This window comes from Protopterus annectens, chromosome 16.part0 (assembly GCF_019279795.1).
Source record: "Protopterus annectens isolate FY-2018-M chromosome 16.part0, PAN1.0, whole genome shotgun sequence".
NCBI classification, from domain to species: Eukaryota; Metazoa; Chordata; order Ceratodontiformes; family Protopteridae; genus Protopterus; species Protopterus annectens.
Genome location: NC_056750.1, coordinates 125,176,260 through 125,200,361, shown reverse-complemented (window position 1 = coordinate 125,200,361; position 24,102 = coordinate 125,176,260). Strand labels below are relative to the sequence as shown.

At 38.7% G+C, this 24,102-nt stretch overlaps 1 protein-coding gene across 1 annotated transcript in view; it reads right to left on the bottom strand.

Moving 5' to 3' along the window:
* TEP1 (telomerase associated protein 1) overlaps nt 1–24,102 on the bottom strand; it is a 2,704,809-nt gene that overhangs the window by 1,511,155 nt on the left and 1,169,552 nt on the right. The window contains exon 18 of the mRNA XM_044058078.1: nt 6,799–6,917. Coding sequence (XP_043914013.1) covers nt 6,799–6,917 — 119 coding nt within the window. The remainder of the gene's footprint in view (nt 1–6,798; nt 6,918–24,102) is intronic.

The following is a 24,102-nucleotide window of genomic DNA, read 5'->3' as shown; positions in this document are numbered from 1 at the left end:
TGGAGCAACAGAGAAATTTGTTTGTGCGCCTTTTCTTCTTTGTTGAGGAGGAATGTCTGGTATTTGAAAGGAGAGGGGCAAGGTATGGAAAAAAACCTGTAACCGCGGGTAAATAACATCCAATACTGTCTTGTCTGGGTAATTAAACTCCAGTTTTTGAAAAAAATTGCCCTTCCTCCCAAAGGTGCTGCCAGCCGAAGAAATCTGGCAGCTGGGCAGGGCATTGGGGGTCTGCTGGACTGACCTCTGACCCTCACCCTCCTCACCAGAACTGAGCAGGAGAACCACTCCCTGGAAAAGGAGAAAGAACTCTGAGGATATGTCCACCCCTTAGTAGGCCAATTCTACTAAACTCATTTTCTTTAGAACTGCTTCCACAAGGACCAAACAACACATCAGATTGTAAAGGAGCATCTAAAACTTTGTCTTTAACTCTCCCTCCCAATCCCTCAACCAAAACCACATTGCAAAGAATGCTTACCCACCTGTTCAGAAACATGAACCAAATCCTGCAACTCTTTACACTCAATACCAAAGCATCTACCTTAGACTTTAATTGTGAAAGGAGATAATTTTGGTATTTCAACATGTGAAACTGGCAATTCAAAGCCCTCATGGCTAAAGTGGAAGAAGTATACACTTTCTTTCCCCATCTATCCAAAGCCCTTGCCTCTTTATCTGGAGGAACAGGACTCTTAAAAGATACTTATGAGCCTCAGGCACCCTATAATATCTATCCGTTTTTAACTGGGAGAGGGGCAAAGAATCAGGATTCAGAGAAGCCTCTGCAAAACATCTTCCACCACATTCAGAACAGGAGGAATAGCTAAAGGCCTATGCTGAGGTAGAAATAGAGTCTCTGAAAAGAAAAATCCTCAGGAGGAGAAGCAGAGGAGTAGAATCATCTACATCAGAATCAGAGTAAGGAGAATACTCCTGCAAGTCTTCAGCGAAGACTCAGAAACATCCCTATACTGCTCAAAACTTCCAAGCTCAGGTTCCACCCTAGGCCTCTTATCAGGAGGGCATAGAACCTCTAATCATTGTAATTAAATCTTCTGCCATCTTCCGGAGCATCCCACGGCATTTATAATTACACCGCTTCCTAACCTGGCACAATCTAATCTCTAAGCAAGGTATACACAAGGGTATGTAATCCCTATGAGGTATCTGTTTCCCACAAAAAATAGTTAGTTATTTTTTTTGACTGACATAAAAAACTGAGAAAAAACCAAAATATTTGGTATTCGGGCCGACTGGGACAGCGGACTACCCAATAGTCAGGACTGCAGCAATGTGAGATGAAGAACATCACATAATCCACAATGTCTAAAACAGGAGGAATGGCTAAAGGCTTGTGCTGAGGGAGAAGAAGGAAATCCCTGAGCCTCTTTTTTGATTCTGAGAAGTCTTGACTCTCCCAGTGAAAATGCTCCCTCAAAGTATGCAAGGTTTCTCCAAATGAATAATCCTCAGGGGAAGATGCAGATGGAATAGACTCCTCAGCATCAGAATCCTCATAGGGAGGTAAAGATACTTCCTGATCAGAAGAGGACTCAGAAGAAACAGGAACCTGATCCAAAGATTCATAGTCAGTGTCTTGCCTAGGCCTCTTATCTGGAGGTGGATGGGTACCCCTGATTCAAGGTAATAAGGTCTTAAGCCATTTTGATCATCTGTTTTTTAGACATAGAGGCCTGTGCATGTGGCTCATGCGTCAGTTTTTTAGTTTTAGAAGTTGCTTTTGCCTTTGGCTTTGCAGCTGTCGTCGGTTTGATATACAAATGTTGAGGTCTAAACATCCTCAGAAGCCAGTGCCTGCTCAGCGGCTCCAGACCCATCTGAGGGAGATACATCCGTTGGTCCAATACCTTGAGTATCTTGCGGCATGCCGGACTCCACATGGGTGTCGGTAGTGGGCATCAGGGACTGCGAAAGCTCCTCACTGAGTACCAGCGAACCGCTGACTGGCTTAGGAGAAGATTTGTCATCGGTTTTGGATCTCGACTGCCTTTCTCTGTCCTTTTCTTTGTGTTTTTTGTGTACTCCGGTAGTAGGATTGCTATCCGACAACATTTCTGGGTAGTTAAATCGGTTTCCAAATATTTTGATGCAAAAATATACAGACGCTTAATAGTGCCGTAGGTTAAATCTAGCACAAAACCAGGCACGTTGTGATCAGGGCCTAGGCAAGGAATACAGTATAAATGGAAATCCTTATGAGGTATTTGCTTCCCACAAGTAATGCAATTATTAACTTTTTCTGACATCGGTAAAAAGCAAGAAAAATGTTTCCTCAACGGGGTACTTAGCTTTAGTAAAGACTTTGGTTCTGAAACTCAAATTCGAATATTTCAGTAGTCGGCTGACCAGCACTTGCGAAATGCTTCTACTTCGGGCACTGCGCAGCAAGAAAGACTAAAGAAAATGGCATCGGCTGCATGTTTTATACCCCTGACAACCTGACATCATGGAAGTGAAGACAGCAACTGACACAGGACCCAAGACTTTGGAATTCAGGCCGACTGAGGACAACCTGCCAGCAGATTACCCAAATGTAATGACTGCAACAGTGAAACATGAAGAACATCTCAGACAGAATGTACATATTATTCCACAAGATACAATAACTGGACTAGACTGGATAGACATTATATTCCACAGAAGCATGTGCATGTAATTGAAAGCTTTGATACACAGCCAATAATTATTTCAGATCATGCACTGATAAAAACTAAGAAATGTAGGGTAATGACACAAAAATTAGACAATGATGCTTTCCTACCAGTTAAAAAGAGAGGAATTTAAGGAAAATGTAGTAGAAATTGTTCAAGTGTTATTAGGGAAGACAGAAATTTCTTCAGAAGAGATTGCTACTGAGTGGGATAAAAATGAAAATGTCATTTAAAAATATAGTAGAAATGAAAAAGAAATTTGATTTTAAAAGGAATTATTCAGAGGAGATCACAAAGGTTAAAGCATTGCAGAATAAGGAGAATCTCCAAAAAGAAGAGAAGCAAATGCAAAATGCCAGTATGGGTAAGTATAGACATTTTTCTGTTAAGCAACTATTTTTTGATAATACCAGAGCACAAAAACGTTTATCATAATGACTTAGCAGAAAGCAGAAAGGATTCTCGCTAAACTTAGGAAGCCTGTTATAAGAAAAACTACCAGAGATCTTATACAGACAGTAGAGATATTTTGGAAATTGTATCAAAATCCACGTAAAGCAGAGGAATGTGGGAACCAAAAAAGGTTTACATGGAAATACTTATGGAAGACTTATTTATTCCAAGGTTAAAGAAAGATGATGTTCAACAACTAACAGTTAATATGGGAAGAAATGAGTTGAAAGCAGTAAAGTATAAACAGCCTAGAGGGTGGTATCCAGGAACAGATAATATTTCTGTGGAAGTTAGAAGGAAAGAAAGTGATAATGATCTGGAAGGTTTTGTTTAAAAGTATTATAAAATTGAGCAAAAGCACCAGCATCTTGGAAGAAAGCTGCAGTGGCTATATTACCCAAAGAAGGTAAAGACCCTTCAGACTCAGCTTTGTATTGACCCATTTTAATTTTAAACAATGTTCATAATGTGTATATCTTGATACTAGCTAAGAGAATGGCAAACGATTTGCCAAAATTGAAATACATGGATCAATGTGGTTTTGTGGAGGACAGGCAAACCTTTAGCAACATTAATAAAACAATGATGATCCAGAGGGAGAGCAGAATGCAAGAAAATACAGCCGTTGTTGGTGGGTTTTGATGCAGAAGAAACTCAAAGAGTAAGCTGGGATTTTATGAGTAGGGTAATGGAAGTGTTTGCCTTCCCTGATAGAATAATAGGATTCATTACAAGGATAAATGAGGGATCAGAGACAATAATTAAAGTAGGAGGGTTCTTGTCTGATAAGCTGTGCTTGAACAGAGGCCTGGCATGGTGTTCTTTCTCCCCTTTATTTGCTTTATTTTTAGAGCGACTGGCAAAAGAAAATAAGGGTCTCAGAAATTTAAGGATATAACCGGTATGATAATCAAGAAATGTTAGCTTTATTTGCCAGTGACATTACTTGGGAGTTGATAACTCAGAGAAGGACATTTCAGTGCTGTACAGCATTTTGAGACAGTCTCAAGTCTTTACTGGATATAAAATTAATAAAGTTAAAACAAAGGCTATAATAGTGAATTATGTATCACATTTAAATTAGTTCAGCAATAACCATATTTATGGGGACATGATAAGATAAAGTATTTATGTATAGGGATTAAAAGGATTACGTTACGGCAGCTAAGGATATGCGGAAAGAGACAACAAATAACACAAAAGCTGATAAACTGGAAGCTTTTAATTATGCTATGGACAGTAGGATAAATAGGTGAAAATGTTTATATTCCCGTAAGTTTTATACACAGGTTAGACTTATTTTTATCATCAAGAGGCAAAGTTGTAGATGATAATTATACAGACATGAAATTTATTTGGGAGGGGAACAGAGCAAGATTTAAGTTGGATAAATTGTTCTTCCCAATATAACAAGGTGGTTTAGGTTTACCTGATTTGAATGGATACTTTAGAACTATATGCACAAGCAGTAGGTTAAAAGTGGAAAGGGATGATGATAAAACATTGGTAAGTTTGAAAAATAAGGAAACAATAGGATTTTGGATGCAGATCCCTAAGGAAAATAACAGCAGTGATACAAAATATTATATTTATAAAGTAGCAGAAAGTAAAGAACTAAGCCAATATGGAAATGGAGAAAAAGGAATTTGCTAACAGGGACAACTGTAGGTAGCAGTATAAAAAACATGTAAGATAAAAGTGGAGTTTACTGAAAAAAAATGGCTAAGGAACCAAGGTGTTTCAAGCAAATAACTGGAGAGGGAAAGGCAATAGAATGGGATGAGGCAAAGAAGAAGAGGTTTGGAATGCAGGACAGAGACTACCTTCCTATCAGGGATGCTTATCAGGGTATAAGCAAAGAGAAAGGGCTAGAGGATTCCTATGTGAAAAAACAGCTCTGGTAGTGTTTTTAGTCAAATCTAGAACAGACACTACTGTTAAAATGGATAATTACTAGGGAATATAAATACTACATGAGAACTATAAGAGTGAATCAGAGGAGGTTAGAAAAATTGGAGAGAGAGAGAGAGACAGAGACTGGAAAGGCAATTTACAAAGGGACAATGAGAAGACATCTGTATGACTCTCCCAAATATGTAACAATGTCTAACATGTCTATAATGTTTAACTGGAAATGTTTGCATAGGCATTTTTATACTCCAAGCAGACTTCAAAGAATTCTTCCTTAGATAAACAGCAAACATTGAGGGTGTAATGGGAGTTAGAGAGACAGAGGTAACTGGTAACATTTTCTGGGAATGTAAGAAGCTGGCAGATTTCAGAAATTCCTCACAGAATAGTCTGTCAGAAATGTTGTGGAAGAATGACATTGTAACTAAGAAAATTATTATTTTGAGCTAGAATGTAGGATCTGAAATTGTCCAGACAAAGTATGGCATTACTAAGTTTAATGCTTTTGTATACAAAAAAGGCAATTCCTACAAAATGCAAATCAAAATCTAGATCATGTAGTTGATGTGCTAAATACTGTCGAAGAGATAAAAGAGCTGAAGTGGGAACTTTAGAAAATGGAAGGAACAAATTGCATACAAATATGTTCAATAGGAGGCAGAGGACTGAAATTTAAGAGAAAGCAGGAACTGGGCAATTTATGCAATGCTGGAGTGAGTGAAAAATGTTAACATCTACACTGTATGAAATAAAGGAATTCTTAATATGGTTTGCTTTGTTTTCCATTACTGTATATGTACTTATGTCACTTAAAAATGTCATGTTTACTAAACATATTTAGAATGAAAAAAACATACCATCTGAATCAGTCTGTCTCAGAAAAGTCAAGAGTTTGAAAGTTATGGCAATCCCTTCAGGGTTAAAAAAAACTAACTGGAGCACTTGTACTAAATTATGACATAGTCTATTGGGGGGGGGGGGGTCTATGGCCAGGAATATCAGTCATATTTGATCCTAAACAACATAATGGGCAATCACATACTGGAGATGTTGGGATTAATCTTCATCTTAATTGTTTTGGTACAACTTCACATACTATACAACAGGCTGTTTAAGTATGAAGAATGTTCTGTCCTTCACTCGCTCTGGGACTCTTGAGTATTTAATGTGTCACAGTCCACCTGATGGGCTATCTTTAGAAGCATAATCATCCTTTTACCACAGCATTCAGTGTTTTTCAACATATTATAATTCCAGGATTGCAGTAATGGCTATCTTGTGAAGGACCATCCGTATCCTGCAGAACTATCTTGGATCCTGGGGCTCAACACACTGAGTCATAGTCAACATGTTGAGCTGCCTCGTCTGTCATGAGAAAGGTGGCAACATAAGGTGACAACTCCTGCAATTCGCTACAAACTGGGGAATATCTGGGACAAAATATAATTTTTCTCATTACACTATTTCAGGCAAACAAAGCTGTGAAACTGACTTATGAGTTACTGGAGATAAGAATGAGCCATTAGATGGAATCCTGAAATATAAAAACTGTGGAGTTATCTAGTGAATTAGCAAGGTGAATGATGACAACATATATCTGAATGGGGTATATGTACTGAAATTAGAGTAAGTAGCAAGAAAGAGAACTTTTAATATAGAGAAAAATCACTCTTGCATGTAACCAGAATCCATGACAGTTACCTACAAATTGTAGCTGTTACTCTATGGATTTCATAAGTGACAGTACAGCTGTACTTACCTTAGGAATTTAGGGTCCCTGAAATAGAAGAAAGCTTTCTGTTTATTTTGTGCAGACTGTTGAAGGAACTGCATCATCTCCAACTCTGTAACAGAACGATCACTAGGATAGTTCTTTAGCTGCAAAGTGGACAACAATTTCGCATTTTAAAACTTCATCAAGATATAAAAATGGGTTTATGGTTTGTGAAACTGAATTAAAAAATCAAACAGTACAACTGCAGAGAAGATAAAACATATTTCTATGGCTGAATGAAACAGTAAAACAGAATGAGTTAAATACACATTACTCACTGCCAATTTCAGGCAAGATAGAATGAGCAAATATTACTTAAAAACACCACACTGCAAGAAATTAAAAAGGTATACATTCTGGAATAAATCTGAACAACACATGAAACATAATTTACCCAATAAAGAAGAACATGACAGTTTTGTTTGTTTTTCACAAAAGGCAGCTAGCTAATTGTTTAATACATGCAAGTTTACCATGATCTTAAAAGAAGAAGCTAGGAAATTAATATTGAAAATGGTATTAATACTAATAACACAAGAAGTGATGAACTATGAGTTCTGTGTTACAAGAATAACTGCCAATTTTTTTCCTCAACACCCAGTAAGCTAATATCTTGCAAATTCTCCTACCACTAAATTAATCACCTACATTATCAATCAAGCCAATAACAGCAGTGCTGCACCAGCATGTGATACACTAAGATCATCATAGCGCAAGAAGCAAAACTGCTAATGAAGACATCTCATCCCATCTCATTCTCGAGGTTCCAAAAGACCTAAGGAATGCCTTGTTACAGTTTTCAGGGGAGAGAAGTCAGTCTTTAAAAATTATCAATGCACTGCCTTACAGTCCATTACAGGGTTATTTTCCTTTACCATATTCTTCTAAACTGTCTCTTTCTAACTGCGGAAAATCTCCTGCAGATTCCAAGGATACATTAAGACCATACTGCAGGACATGTCAACCTTTCGCTATCAAGAAGATTCAACTGATGTGTTAAGAACATCACAAACCTGTACAGGGGTTTCAATGACCTGACAAAGGCCTCTGACTCAGCAAACATGAAGCTTTGTGAAGATACAGTCTCATTACTAAGGCTTTTGCATGACCACTGCAGCCACGATTCTCTACAGTTATTCAAAGGCAGACTGACTCAAATTCCAAAAACTAATATCAAGCAACAAATTTTTTTGTAAACACAATTTGTGTTGTAATAAGCACTTTTAGACAGAATCAGTTGTTACCATTTCATAAAGGCTGACTGGTCTACCAACTACTCTACCTGAGTTTTAGCTTGAACTGAATTGCTTCTGCATAAAAGTAGAGCATATTTATGACTGTTTTGAGAAAAAAGTTCAGATCAACAGCCTCTTGTTTTATTTAACAAACGTATTTATTTTACTGTTGTCCGTTATTTGTCTAGGTTTGTTTTATAATCCTTTTAGTTTGTTTCAGAGTCAGTGTTCATTTAATAATTTTTCCTTTGTTCAGTTTTATCACCACATCCTTGTTTTCCATCTTCTTACAATCATCCCAATCCCTTTCAAACTCCTACCACATTCCCAGCAAGTGTTTGTTGCTATCACTAATACAGAATGCAGAATGAAATGAAGATATTTAGTACTGGACTTCTGCATTCTAAGGCCTCAGTTTCCAGTGCATGTTGGACATCTGCATTCTACGGCATCTGCCACTTCCCTCCAGTCATTATTATACTGTCCCTGGAAACCCTGAAAATGTTCTTCAAACTGCAATGGATGCAATATGAATATACTTACAGAAGGTGGGGGACTCAGTCTACCTCAAGAAGGCCAAGGTGCTACATAAGCCTGATCACAGTCTTGCAAAGAATATTCCACAATTCACCATCAAGCAAACGACAGACTTGAGATAATGTAAAAACCCTGATACAAGACGAGAGGGTTGATGAACATCCTCCACATAATGTGGGAAGACCAATACACAAAAATCAGTGTTTCCACTAGGATCACTGCCAGCAGCACAGAGGCATTGATCCAGTACCGCCAGCTCCAGCAGATTAAATACCAAGTTGAAATACTTGACACTTGATTTGTAAAACAGATTCCCTGTTCTCATTGTACTTCTGTTGTCAAACCTCTGACTACATATTCTGGATACTCTGATTAAGATACATGCTAGGTTATCAGCTGATCACTATTTGGCTGCAGCCTGAGTCAGGCAGCTGGAAAGGCAGATGGTCAGACCCAGGAATTCTAAAAGTGTAGTAAAGATGTGAGGATGCCTTACAGACACCTAGCAAATGCTTCTTTGTACGATGAGCTTTACCCATCACCACCACCATAACATCTTTTTCTACATATGGGGTAGGGTGTGGGTGAATGAACCATGTTTAAGCATTCATTTGCTGAGGCATCTGCTAATAGCTGTAGCCAAAAGGTTTGTCGGTGCTCATCTTGTAAGCAACCCTAGGTATCCTCTGCTGGGTACCGATGATTAGAGAAGACTTCTAATTAAATAAAGAGGTCTTCATTGCAATGCTAACAGGAAGATCTCTGGCACTAACCAGCAGGCATCAACATATCAGAAAGCCAGCAGCTGCTGTATTTCTCAAAGTGAAAATTAGGGGATAGAAGGAATGTGACGAGTCTACAAGTAATGACTGTCAAATGTGATAAGGCCACAAAAGTAATGATTGTCAAGAGGCTTGAAAAAATGTTCTGTAAAACCATCTGGTGACCTAGGGATGGTCTGGACACATCACCCTAGCAATTTTCATTAAGTGTGGAGGATAGCTGGCCTTGAGTGGGGTCATCATTGGGAGATCAAAAGGAACACTGAGGATTTCCTGAAAGTGGCAGAAATGCATTGCTTTCAGGAATCAGTGCCATCAAAAACTGGTGGGAATGGTCCTGTTTCCATACAAGAAGATACTGTAAAAATTAAACAGTTACAATGCAGCGCTGTTTTCCAAAGCCCTGAACTCCGTTATTAATGGATAAGACATGACAAACTAAAATATAGGGATACAATCCACGAGAGTGAAGCTCTTCTGCATGCCTTTTTGAGTATATACGCCTATCACTCACATCAAAATCTCATTAATGCCCTTGTTATGTTTAAATATGTCAGTGTCTTGGTGTGCATTTGTTAAACAAAAATCAAAACTACTAAAACTGGGAAAACCTAAGTCTCCACTCTGAATGAAGCAAGCAATTTTGTCTTCTATTTTGCATGGTGCAAGAGGGATTTTATTCAAGATTCAGACAAGAATTCATCACAGAACTCCTATTTATATGTACTATGAAATAGGTTTTGTACTATAGCTTAGGCAAATGAACCAGCTTAAGAAATGTGAGTACCCATATGTCAGAATTAGTTTGAAAATTATTTAAAGTGTATGTATTTAGAACACCTACCATTACTCAAAACCGATAAAATACTGCAAGCAATCTTTCCAAAGCACAGCTTCTGGAGTGGTGTCTGCAATTAATTAAACCGGGGCTGTGAGAGACCAAGTTTCATCCTTACAGGGTCATTTTTCCGGAAACCATCAAGTTGGTATATACACAAGGAAAGAGATGGAAAGTAATGTCTCAACACAGAAGTCCAAGGGGGCTCGCCCCAGTAATAAAAAAATGTTTTCTGTAATTTTGATCATTAGGTCAGTGGGTATGACTTCAGGCAGTTTCTGTTTGAAGCTTTGTTTATCATTTGTTGTCCTTCAAGAACCCACAGTGGATCCAACATACATGTATAGTGTGTGAGTGTGACACACGCACACGCACACGCACACACACACACACACATACACACACACACACACACACACACACACACACACACACACACACACACACACACACACACACACACACACACACACAAAACCCTGCATTTTTCAATAATTGCTGTTTATATAATGTTTATCAAGTAATCAAAAACAAGAGATGATGACACCAGCAGACCTACTTTGGGTCTGTAAAACCTGAGCACACCTTGAAGTTGACAATTCCAAAATGCTGAAACTCCACTCCATTCCATGCACACTGGATGGTTGCTCTAGATAAAAAGATGTTTATTGTTATGCCCTTGTCTTTCTACCTCACAGATTACTCATGTTTCAAGTGAGGAGAGATCCTTTTCATTTTGTAGTTTTGTTGTTCATTGAATTATCACTCATGACACAAGTCCCCTCTGCTACAGGCCCCATGAGGAGCTCAGTGTCTCTCCAACCTAACACCACTCAAGTATTCAACTGCGGTACCACCTTTATCATTCTTATAAGAAAAGCGCAGTCAGGGTCTGAACTGTCTGCAAACAGCTAAAGTTAACTTTGAGTATGTGTCTACCTGTTTGAGCCAATATTCATTTTCCCCTGGAGAGCACTCTGCTTTGGCTTGTAAAGACACACACACACACACACACACACACACACACACACACACACACACGTGAGTTTGTTAATTTAAACTGAGACCACAGTAGCCTACTGATACAAGGTTATCCTGTTTTTCCACCTGAGTAATGGCTAAGAAATGACTTACAGTTTCAGAGCAGTCCTTGGTCAATTGCGATTGTTTCACTCCAGTACAGCTCTTTTGATTGTGCACCTTTAACTCCTAGTGGGCGTGGCTTGAGTCTTTAAAAAATAAAGTTATCACCTTACAACTCTGACAAATACTCATTGACATAGGTCAAATATCAATACAATTGTGTTTGCCATCATGTATGCTTCAAGGTAAAATATTCTGATACTTCGTATAGGGCATGGTTTTGGAATTATTAATGCAAGTATGAACAAGCAATATTTGACGCCTAGAGGAGCAGTAGGAGGTAACTGCAGATGCACCTGGAGGCGCCACTCGGATGTAATCGCCCCTCATAAGAGTAACTAACAGGGTCTCTGTCCGCTTCGCTCCCCACCCTGCCCCCTATTTCCTCCCACCCCCAATGGTCCCACCTTTATTACATTCACAACCCCCTCCCATCTTTCCAATAGCCAACCACAGCGCTAACCCAACACTACCTCCTCCATCGTCCCACTACTATCACACCCCCTCAACTAACATGTACAAGCATACCTTACCTATGCTCACTGCATGCACTCTCCTTGCATATCTTACATCCTACCAAAGCTCCATCATTCCCCCACTCAACCACTACCACTGTACTACTACTCACACCACCACTCATGTGTCACCCTCTCTCAGCTCCCCTCACATCAACTCAAGAACCATCCCTATGCACCCCCCACATATTCTACCAACTATTTTACTCAAACATAAACCATCCCTACAACTTAACATAGTAACCCTCCCACCATACCTATTACCCACAGAGCACAATCATAAAGTTTCCCTTATAAACAAACACATTCAAAAACTGAGAAAACTAATAACCTCATGCATATCAAAACTAGCCCTAAGTGGAGACATCCACCCCAACCCTGGCCCTACAATCTCCAACCACAATCCTCATAATCAGACTAGAAACCACAACTTCTCCCATATTACAGCCAACAGAAATCCAAGTGACTTCCTTCTACTAAGCCTAAATATTAGAAGTATATCCAACAAAGTCCATGAACTCCATGCCACCATAGAGTTGTACTCCCCAGATATAGTCATCCTGACAGAAACCTGGCTAAAACCTCACATTACCAGTGAGCAAATACTCCCTACAGGTTATGGCATACTGAGTAGACCGGTTAAACAAGAAAGGAGGCGGTGTACGTATAATATTTAAACAGCATCTAAACATCCAGACCTTAAAATCATCAGCTCCACACATAGGCAATGAAGAAATAATATATACCAACCTCAAAATAAACCAAAACAAAACCATCAACATAATTGGATGCTACTTCCCACCTGGCCAAAACATCCCTCCACTAGAAAACCTCCTCAGCTGGTCTACCCACCATCTTCCCCAAGAAACTATCATTTTAGGTGATTTCAATATTGACTGGCAATCCTGTTCTGGCAACCATCCAACCCATCATATAAACCTTCATGGCTTCACCCAACTAGTCCAGTCGCCAAACAGGATAAATAAAAACTCCAGCAAGCACACTACCCTGGATTGGATATTAGTCAGTAAGAGCCCCCAGTCATATATACCAGGCTGCTTATCAGATAGCCTCACCAACATTCCTACTCAAAAAATACCTATACCAAGCTAAACCTGTCATCTACCGTCAAATACGTAAAAAACTAAACTTTAACCCACTCACATTCATCTCATCCCTCAAAGAATGCAACTGACATCCTCTAAAGTACCTCAGTCTTGATGACACAGTTGAATTTTTTTAATACTACCTTCCTGAGCATAAGATTTTCCAGAACCAAAGCACAACTCTCCCCATGGCTACAGAAAACCACTAAGTCAGAAATGAAAAACAGGGATAAAGCCTGGGAGCACTGGCGCAAAACCAAAACCCCCTCAACTAGACAGAAATTCCTAGAACTACTCAATAGAGTCAAAAAGCTAATAAAACAGGACAAATTCCAATACTACCAGTCTGCCCTAGACTCCTCACAACACAGCCCCAAACAATTCTGGTCCTCCATAAACTCCATCCTCCACCCAGGTAAAGTCAGTACCCCTCCTCCTTACATCCCTCACTCCTCAGAAAATATTGCTACCTCATTCAACACACACTTCACACAAACCATACTATCACTAGCTAAACAACACAACCCCCTCCCCTCCAACCCACACCTTTAACTAGTAATGTCCCCACTGCCTTCTCTTTTTCTCCTGTACCTACCTCCAACATAAAAAAACTCTTAACTAAACTTAAACCCACCAAATTAGCAGCAGACAACCTCCCAAGTGAATACCTACAAATCGCAGCTGATGCTCTGGCCTACCCAGTATCCATCTTGATTAACTGATCTCTGTCAGAAAGTTAAGTTCCCACACTGTGGAAAGTATCACATATAATTCCCCTCCACAAAGGCGGATGCTCCACAGAACTAACCAATTACTGCCCCATAGCTATTCTCTCTCCACTCTTCAAAATATTAGAGATGCATACACTCTCAGGTCTCAGACTACCTCCTTACTAACAACTTCCTTTCCAATACTCAGCATGGTTTCCGACCAAACCATAGCACCACCACTGCCTTACTCTCCTTTACCAATACTATCCTTCAGCATAAAAACAATGGCTATCTCTCCTCTGCTACTTTCCTAGACCTATCTAAAGCATTTGACATGGTCCCACACAAACAACTTATCTCTGTCCTCAATAACCTATCCTTCTCTCTGTCAGTCACCAACTGGTTTCAGAGTTACCTGTCTGACCACCAACAATCCATTGTATGGCAAAATGACATATCTCCCCAACTACCTGTCTCCATAGGGGTTCCCCAAGGATCCATCCTTGGACCCCTACTCTTCTCTGTTTACACCAATAATCTAGCCTCTGCCACCAAACATGGCACACTTATACAATACGCAGATGACTCAACCATCATCTGCTCAGCCCAGTCCCTACCCAAACTGCAAAAATTCACAAAGGAAGCCTTTTCCTCTGTTGAAACTTGGTTATCCGATGCCCAATTAATACTCAACCCACACAAAACTAAACTACTCATCTTCCAACCCACCAAACATACTCAAAACAACTCTCACTTTAACTTCACATCAAAAGACAACACCACTATATACCCAACTGAACACACCAAATTGCTAGGAGTAGAAATAGAAAATAAACTAAAATTTGACATTCACATATCCATGACCATAAAAAAAGTCCACAAAAAACTAGAAGCATTATACAGAAATAAGCAACTTCTCACCAAAGCAGCAAAGATTTCAACAACAAATTCCCACCTTATCTCCACCCTACTTCATGCCTCTCCAATATTTACCAACCTAAGGCAATGCGATCTAAACAAGCTAGAGACCTGCTACAACAAAATCACCAAATTCGCCACAGGGCATCCTACCATAGTCACCACTGTCTCTCACTTGCTGAACTGGGCTGGCTTGAACTCCCTCACCTCCTTCAATGGTATCAACTCTCACTCGCCCACAAACTAGTAAACCGTCCACTAAATGTCGCATCCCTCCAGAATCTACTCCAACCCTATCTCACACCACCAGACCACTAAGATCCAGCAACAAAAATCACTTGCAGATCACTAAAGCCAATAACTCTGCTGGTGAAGCACTATTCTCTTGCACCATAGCCAAATTATGGAACTCCCTCCCACCCACAATTACCTCCATACTATCATGCACCCACTTCAAAACTTTGCTAAAAGCGCACCTAAAAACATGCTGGCTATGCCCTTGCAACTCCCACTCTAACCCCATCCAACCATTACCTTTCTTTCCACCCCACTAACTACCTTGATTATTGCAAGCTCAGATGCTCATAAGCCTAGTACTTATTATACAGCAGGAACTTCTTATTGTAACATTGTTAATGTCTGTTATGTACTTCACAGATAAGGATTTTGGTTGTCTGCTGATGTACTATGTTCTTCATCTGTAAATATGTTGCAAGTAATTGCTATGCTGAATTAATCGCTATGTCATCCAGTGTTACTACTGTCTGTTTATTTTAACCGTGGAGCTTTTCTCCCCGGGCCTCCGCTGAAAATTGACCTACGTCCAGTCGGACACTCCCGGTCAACAAATGTGAATAAATAAATAAACTTATATTTATATAAAAGTAAGAAAAACATTAACAACTTCACATTTACAAACATGATACATCACATATACTGTTATATATCCCATAATCTAGGCAACATCACATAAATTATTCAATTCCTGCCTCATCTTAAATCTCATTCCTCCTACAAAACTTTCTTCTGCATGTACTGTTCCCACAATTTTCATTTTTCCTATACAATTTACTCCTACCCTGTTCTAAGGACCATACCTCCTCCTCTTTTATTTATTGCATTTTTAACCGGGAAAGTCCACTGGGCCTGTAAAGAGCCCATTTTCAGCGGAGGCCCGGGGAGAAAAACTCCACATTAATTACATACAAAAGTAAAATAATAGTACATAGAGCAAAGTGTCATGAGCAGTACATTCACATTTAAAGAATATTAATAGCAAAAAAAAAAGAATGATTATATTTACAATCAGGTATAAATGTGGCAGTAAAACATGACAAGTATTTAAATAACACAGAATATATCTGTAGAATCCTTAGCACAGGAGGGATGACTTCAGAGTGGAAAGGAGGTGATGAGCAGGGCTATAGGAAGAAGACTCACATTAATGAGACAGCAAGAAGTAATTATGGTACAGAGCAGGAGAGGAGATGTTTGAATAGAATGATTCAAGTTGAGACTCCAGGAAGAAAAGCCAGGAGTTGGGATTATTTGTTGGGGTGCAGGAGCATAGCCAGTGAGAGGAGAGATGTGATTTGAGGGATTTTTTTAAAGGAGGCAGGATTGCTGATAGTCCCAAGTGAAGGAGGGAGACTGCTCCATAACTTGAAGACAGTGTGAGAATACATTTGGCCAGCTGAGATCTTGGGTTTCTCGACAGACAGAAGCATTTTGTTTACAGACCTGAGGTGGCGATTAGGATGGTACATGGTCAGTATGGAGGAGAGAGAAGGGCAGGTTTCAGGCTGATAGATTATCTTGTGGGCTGTGGTTAGTTGTAGATAAGTGAGATGATGAGGGGACTCTAGCCATTTTACTTGAAGCAGCGAGGAGGAGTGGTGGGAAGAAAATTTTGCATTTTTAGACGTTGCACGTTCGATTCTCAGAGCGTCTTCTGTATGTCGACATGCGTGAATGGGTGTTCCTTTGTTGAAGGTTGTGCGTTAGGCCCGGCAAGCCAGCACGTAAAAATCTACTGCCAATCATTAGAGGACCGGAGTTCCGCTGTGTCGACCCCTAACCGGGAAAAGCTGAAAGACAGTTTTAGCGAATTTAGCGACCTTGTTGTAGCAGGAATCAAGTTTAGTTTTTAAGGAGGATTGTAGATTGGTGAGGACAGGAGCACCGAATAGAAGAGTTGGAAGCAGGAAGGAAGGTGGCAGGGCCTTTTTAGAGGAGAGGCTAAGAAAATAGTTGTGCCTATAAAGGACACCTAGCTTCTTGATGGGGTTTTTTGATATTATTGTAGATGTGAAGGTCTAAAGTTAATGTGTTATCAATGATGACACCTAGCAATTTGGTACTTGGGACAACTTCTATGATAGTGTTGTTTTGGGAATGAACAATGAGCAGTGACTTGTCAACAGGGCTAAACTTTGTAGGGGTGAATATTAAAAGTTTTGTTTTATTGGGATTAAGGGTGAGATGGTTCTGAGACATCCAGGTTTCGGTGGAAGTAAAAGCTTCTTGGGTAAGATGCTGTAATACAGTGGCAGACTTGGAAGAGCAGATGATAGTTGAGTCGGCTGCATATTGGATGACAGTACAGTTGGTAAAAGTGGTATGAAAGTTATTGACAAATATACTGAATAGGAGGGACCCAGAACTGAACCTTGGGGAACACCTGTATTTGTAATGATAAAAGGGGAAGGAGAGTGCTGCCATACAGTAGATTGCTGCCTATTGCTGAGATAGTTAGTAAACCATTGTAGGGTAGGGGGAGATAGGTTCAGGTCACAGACTTTAGAAAGCAGTAGGGAGTGGGAAATAGTGTCAAAATGCCTTTGATAAATCAAGAAAGAGGGCAGAGACTAAGAAGCCAGCATCTTGAGCTCTATTTACTGTGTCTAAGAAGGAAATGAGGGCAGTGTTGGTGCTATGTCTGGGCCTAAAGCCATGTTGAGTGGGGGGAAAGGAGTTGATGTTTTACCAGATGACTTATGTATGAATGTACTTCTATAGTATTTTAGAGATGGGGGAAAGAATGGCGATAGGACGGAAGTTTGAGATGTCAGAGTTGCTGCCGCTTTTATGAAGAGGGAGGACAAATTCTTTTTTCCAGATATCAGGTATGCATGATTCCTGAATGGACCTACTGAGGAGAATGCTGATAGGCTATGCAATGGAGGAGGCTGCTAGTTGTAAGTATTCTGCAGGTAAGTTATCTGGGGGGTTGGCACATAGTTTTAACTTATGAAGAAGTTTTTGGATGGTCGATGTGGGAATGGGTGATAGTGCGAAAATAGGTAGAGGATTTGAAGGGGTATGTTCTGATGATGTTATTTGTGGGTCTAGGTTGATGGGTGAAAAGATAGTAGTAAAAGTTTGGTGATGGTGTCAATGAAGTATGTATTAAAGAGTGAGGCTAGCTTTGAGGGAGTTTTTTCTGGGTTTGGGCATGGAGTATTGTTAGTGCCTGGGTGGAGTAGGGAGTTGATAGCTCACCAGAATTTATTGGGATTTTGTCGATGCTGATCTTGGATAGCTTGGAAGGATTCTTTTTTATTTTTGACAACTAAACGTTTAGCCTGATTGCAAAGCTGTTTCTATCTCATGAAGTTGGAAGGCGTTTTATTTTTTTGTCAGGCTTTCCAGGCTTTGTCCCTAGAATACATAACTTGCTTTGTGGACTTTGCAAGCCAGTTAGCATGTTTTGCTTTGATTCTTTTTAGCCGGAGTGGAGCAAGACTATTTAGGATCATGAGAAATGTAGAATTAAAGAATTCCACAGCTTCACTGAGTGGAAGAAATTTCAGTGGACTCTAGTTAGTGTTCTGCAGGATGTCACTGAAGGTATTTGGGGAGAAGTGTGACAGATCCCTGGTATAACAACATTGGTGAATGTTTAGTATAGATGTGGGCTTAACGTATTATGAATGCTGGAGAGTGGTCGCTAATACTGTCAGGGAGTGTGCCAGAGGAGCTAATTTTGTCAGGATCAGTAACCAATATCCAGCCCAAGACTGAGCCTTTATTTCTGTTGTCTGGTCTCATGATGTCGGTGATTACCTGAGTGTAAGTGTGAAGGCTGGTATTAGTAGAGGGGTTGTTATTGGAGATATCTAGCCAATTGATGTTAACGTTGCCTAGAATAATAGTTTCATTTTTTATGTTGTGAGTTGCCCAGGCAAGGATTTCTTCTAGAATAGGAGTATTGTTACCTGGGGGAATGTTTATGACTATGATGCAAAGGCTTTTGTGGCTGTTTAGTTTTAGAAAGGTGACAAGCAGCTCTGCAGTGGAAAAGAGGGGAACAGGTTTAGAATAGGGAATTACTGTATAGGTAAACTTGGGAACAGTAAAGAGATGCCTCCACCTTTTTATGAAGTCTGTCAGTTCTTAGGCAGGAGTAGTTAGGGGGTAGAAGTTCAGAATCTATATGTGGGATATGTCTCTTACAATATTCTCTACTTCAAGTATAGTTGGTCTAGATTCTGATTTCCATTTTCTGGTAATTGCTTTTTTTGGTAATCACCAAATTAAACTTAACAAGGCCTTACTACATCTAGGTAATTCAGATCCTGAATCCCAGCTCCAGAAATCATTTCCTTGCTTACACTCATTTGCTTGCACACTATTCCCAACAGAGTACTCTGTAGGGAATTTTTAGTCTGCCAATGCATTACACTCCCAAAACATACATTCCTAGTTACCCTCTTTCTTTCCCATTACATTTACCTGACAAAAAAGTTTTTGTAGTCCTCTTGGGGTATAAAAGTATATACGCAAAACCCTTCCAGACAAAAATCCTAAATCTTCTAGACTTTGTTGCATATTTGAGAGCCATACATATGTCCTCCCATTGATTATTTGTGAATCGCATATCTAATCCATCTTTTCAATCTTTTCTGACCATTTCTGATTGAGTCCTATAGTTATTGTGCAATATTTATATTATATATAATTATATTATATAGTATCCCTATTTTTAGCAGCAGCTACTGCTCTACACTGAATTAAACACTCAATCAGTGCAGGCCGTTCATTTAGGATTCCCCTATCCCTTTCTCTGTCTATACTCTGATATCAATCCCTGCTAGAGAAGGCAATCACTAGCCTGCAATCCAAATATCTTCATAGCCTATTCCCATTCTATTACTTTTCCTTCTTGAATTATGTTCCAAATACCTTGGTTCCTTTCCCAGACTCCTCCAGTAAATTCCAGCACCTACTTGTCTATTCTCTGTACCCTAATTGCAGTCATCTCTATCAGCAGAACCTCCTTTCTCCATTCCCGTGTTGGCTTGTTCTTAGTATAGTTTCTGCTGCTTTATGAATCTAATATTCTGTATGACTGTTGCTTTTCTCCTTAAGGATCTGCATCCAAAATCCCATTCTTTATTTATTTTTCGAATTACCCCCCCCCTGCTTCATCATCATTGCTTTCCACTTTGAATTGTTACTTTCTGCTTGTGTTTTGTATAACTATGTAGTGTCATAATATACCTTCAAATCAGGTAATTGCAAACCTTATTGTTCTGCAAGGCGAATTAACTTATACCACTTCACTCTTTCCCTCTTCCCGTCCCAAATAAAATCCTTCAACTCTTTATTACTGTCCACAATTTTTCCTCTGGTTGACAAAAATATGGCTGACCTCTGAATAAAACTAAAGGGACTAAAATATTTTTACTGCTTGTATCGCCCTATTCATATTACTAGGCAAGAGCTTCCAGTTTCCTCACTTTTTTGTATTATCTTTTGTTTAGTCTCTTCCAACATATCCTTGGCTGTCATAACTAATCTTTTTTATCCATACTCATAATTACTTCATTTTACCATACCTCACAGTTTACAGCTATAGCCTTTGTTTTATCTTCATTACATTTATATCCAAAAAAAAACACGGAGTTGTCTCAGAATACTCCACAAAACTGATATGTCCTTTTCTGGTTCTATCAGTTGCAAAATAATATCATCTGCCAATAAAGTCAATTTTTCTTGAACAATACACCAATTATATCCTTGAATTTCTGAGTCCTCTACTTTCTTTGTCAGTGTTTCTAAATATAACACAATGGTGAGGATGCATCAGGGAATATAGAAAGAGCAATATAACAAAAAGGATAGATTTCTGAAGAAATTTATGAAAATATTTGCTATGAAAGACTCAAATTCAGTAGTAAGAACTCATTCAGAATTTACATATTATTCCACAACGTACAATAACTGGGCTAGACTACACAGAAATTATATTTCACAGGAACATGTGCGGCGGTGGTGGTGCTGCGGTAGCGTTGTCGCTTCACAGTATGATGTTGTCCTGTTCGATTCTCAGCTAGACCGTCTTCTGTGTGGAGACATGCATGAATGGGCGTACCTTTGTTGAAGTTTGTGCATCAGAGCCGGTAACTCGGCATGTAAAAATCTACTGCCAATCATTAGTGGACCGGAGTTCCGCTGTGGCAACCCCTAACCGGGAAAAGCCAAAAGACACAACAACATGTGCATTTAGTTGAAAGCTTTCTTATCATGCACTAGTAAAAACTAAGATAAAAATGCAGGGTAATAAAATAAAATTAAAATGTTGGCACTTTCTCACCTAACTGTTAAAAAGAGAGGACTTTAGGAAATAGGTAGTAGAAATTATTCAAGAGTTATTGGAAAAGATAGAAATTTCTTCATAAGTTACAGCTAGTGACCTGGATAAAATGAAAATGGAGTTTAAAAAGAGGGTCAAAATAAAAGAGAAAGAGATATGGTTAAGAAGTAATAGAAATTAGAAGGGCTGACAAAGGTTAAAGTAGTGCAGAATAAGGGGAATCTCACAGAACAAAAGAAGGAGCAAATGCAGAGTGCTAAATAGAAAATAAGGGATTATCTGGATAATATGCACAAGTTTAGAAAGATTGCAGTTAAGCAACTCTTTTTTGATAACTCTACAGCACAAAATCTTTTAGTACAACTTAGGCTACAGAATGTTGAAAAGGATGTCGACAAACATAAGGAACTTACAACAAGAAAAATAACCAAAGACCGTGTAGGGGTTTTACAGACATTCTGAAAATGTAATGAACATTTGTATAAAGCAGAGAAATATGGAAATCAAGAAAAAGCGCAAATGGAAATATTTATTCAAGACTTAATTACGCCAAGGTTAGAGGTAGATAAGGCTCAACAAATAAGAGTTAAATATGAAGTGATGAGATAAAGACAGTGATGCATAATCAAACTTCAGGAAAGTCTCCAGGAACAGATGACATTCCTGTGGAAGTTTGGAAATTAGGAAGGAAGAAGGTAATAAAGATCTGAAATATTTTGTTTAACAGTATTTTAAAAGGAGGGGAAGCAAAAATATCTTGGAAGAAAGCTGTGGTGGCTGTGTTGCCTAAAGATGTCAAAGACCCTCCAGACCTGGCTTCAAACAGACCCATTCAATTTTAAACCACAATTACAAAGTGTTTATGTTTATTACTAGCTAAAAGAATGGCAAAGGTGATTTCAAAATTGATAGCTATAGATTAGTGTGTTTTTTGTGGAGCGGAGGCAAACATTTGACATTAATATTAATAGAACAATGGTGATCCAGGGGGAAGCAGAATGTAAGACAATACCTCTATTATTGGTGGGTCTTGATGCAGAGAAATCACTTGACAGAATAAGCTGGGGTTTTCTCAGTAGGGCACTGGACGCTTTTGCATTGCCTTATAAAATATTAAGGTTAATTAGGAGGACATATGAAGGACTGGTGGAAAGAATTAAAGTGGGAGCATTCCTCTAGGATAAGCTGTGCTTGAACAGAGGAACCAAGCAAGGGTATCCACTTTCCCTTTTGTTATTAGCTTTATATTTCAGAACCACTGGCAAAGAAAATAAGGGACTCAAAAATACAAGGATATAATTGGTATGACAATCAAGAAAAGTTGTCTTTATTTGCAGATGATATTAACTTTTACCTGATAAATCCAGAAAAGGACATTTCAGCACTGTGGAACATTCTGCGACAATTGCATGTCTTTTAACATAACATTTAGATGAAACAAAGACTACAGACATAAATTATGTACCCAGACATGAACTGGCTCAGCAATATCCATATTTATGAGGACTTGATAAGATTAAGTACTTAGGAGTATAGATTAAAAAGACCTTTGTTATGGCAGCTAAGGACATGTGGGAAGAGACTAAACAAAATATAATAAAAAACTACTCTCTCTCAATATCCACATTGCTCTTCTTTATGCAAATGTTCATAAAATGTCTGCAACAACTCTAAAACTTCTACAAAATATCTGTGTAGAAACTGAAACATACCACCACAGGCTACAAAAAATGCTCTTCAGAATAAAATAAAAACTTTAATTATTGAAACTTAAAATAAGATGCAAAAAGATAAAACAAAGCCCTTGTTGATTTTTATATGATATGCACTTTCGGCTAAAAGTCTTCCTCAGCTTTTAGTCAAAAGCGCTCATTATATACAAATCAACAAGGCCTTTGTTTTATCTTTTTACGTCTTATTTTAAGTCTCAATAATTAAAGTTTTTATTTTATTTTGAAGAGCATATTTTTTTGCAGCCTGTGGCATTGTGTTTCAGTTTCTACACATACTTTTGCTTTGTTTTTGAAACCACCTTTGGCAGTCACAGGTGAGTTTCTTTTTCTTGCTTCTACAAGATATCTGGTTATTGTTCTTGTTATAGGTTCCCTAAGTTTGGTAACAACCCTTTCACTGTTCTGTTGCCTAAGTCATTGTTCTAAAAGTTTTCATTCAGTCTTTCTAAACTCATACATATTATCCAGATATTCCCTTATTTTCTCTTTATCACTCTGCATTTGCTCCTTCATTTGTTCTATGAGATTCCCCTTATTCTGCAATATTTTAATATTTGTCACCCCTCTAAGTAATCTCTGTTACTTCTTAACCATATCTCTTTTTCTTTTATTCAACCCTATTGTTAGGACTTCCAAGATGGCTGCATACTGAGTAACAGCTTAACTCTAGCTCTCCCAAGTGTGAAAACAGAAACTCAGCAGAGAAGGTCAGTAGACTTTTGTGTTTATGGGTAAATTTCAGTAACTGGTTAGTAAGTGTTCTGATTGGATGCCAAGTAAGTGTCCTGATTGGATGCCAGGAAAAAAGAAATGCAGAGCACCTGAAAAAAATCAGCTACAAAAAGTGATGAAGAAACACTGACTGGAGAAAGTTCTGCAGCTGTTCAGCAAAAAGCGATGCAGCCTTCATACGTGAATTCCAGTAAACTACAGGAAGATACAAGACAACTGCACACAGACCTGATTAAAATAAATGAAACACTGATGGAGTATATTAACACAAACAACAAAAGACTGGAAAAAATGGAAGAAGCTTTAAACAAATATTCAGATCAGGTGATAAAGCTGTAAAAATCAGAGCTTGAAATGAAAAAAGGCTGGCTAAATACAAGACTGCTCAGGAAGAAATGTTTGAAAAAATAATAGAATTAGAGAACAGAACACATAGGAGAAA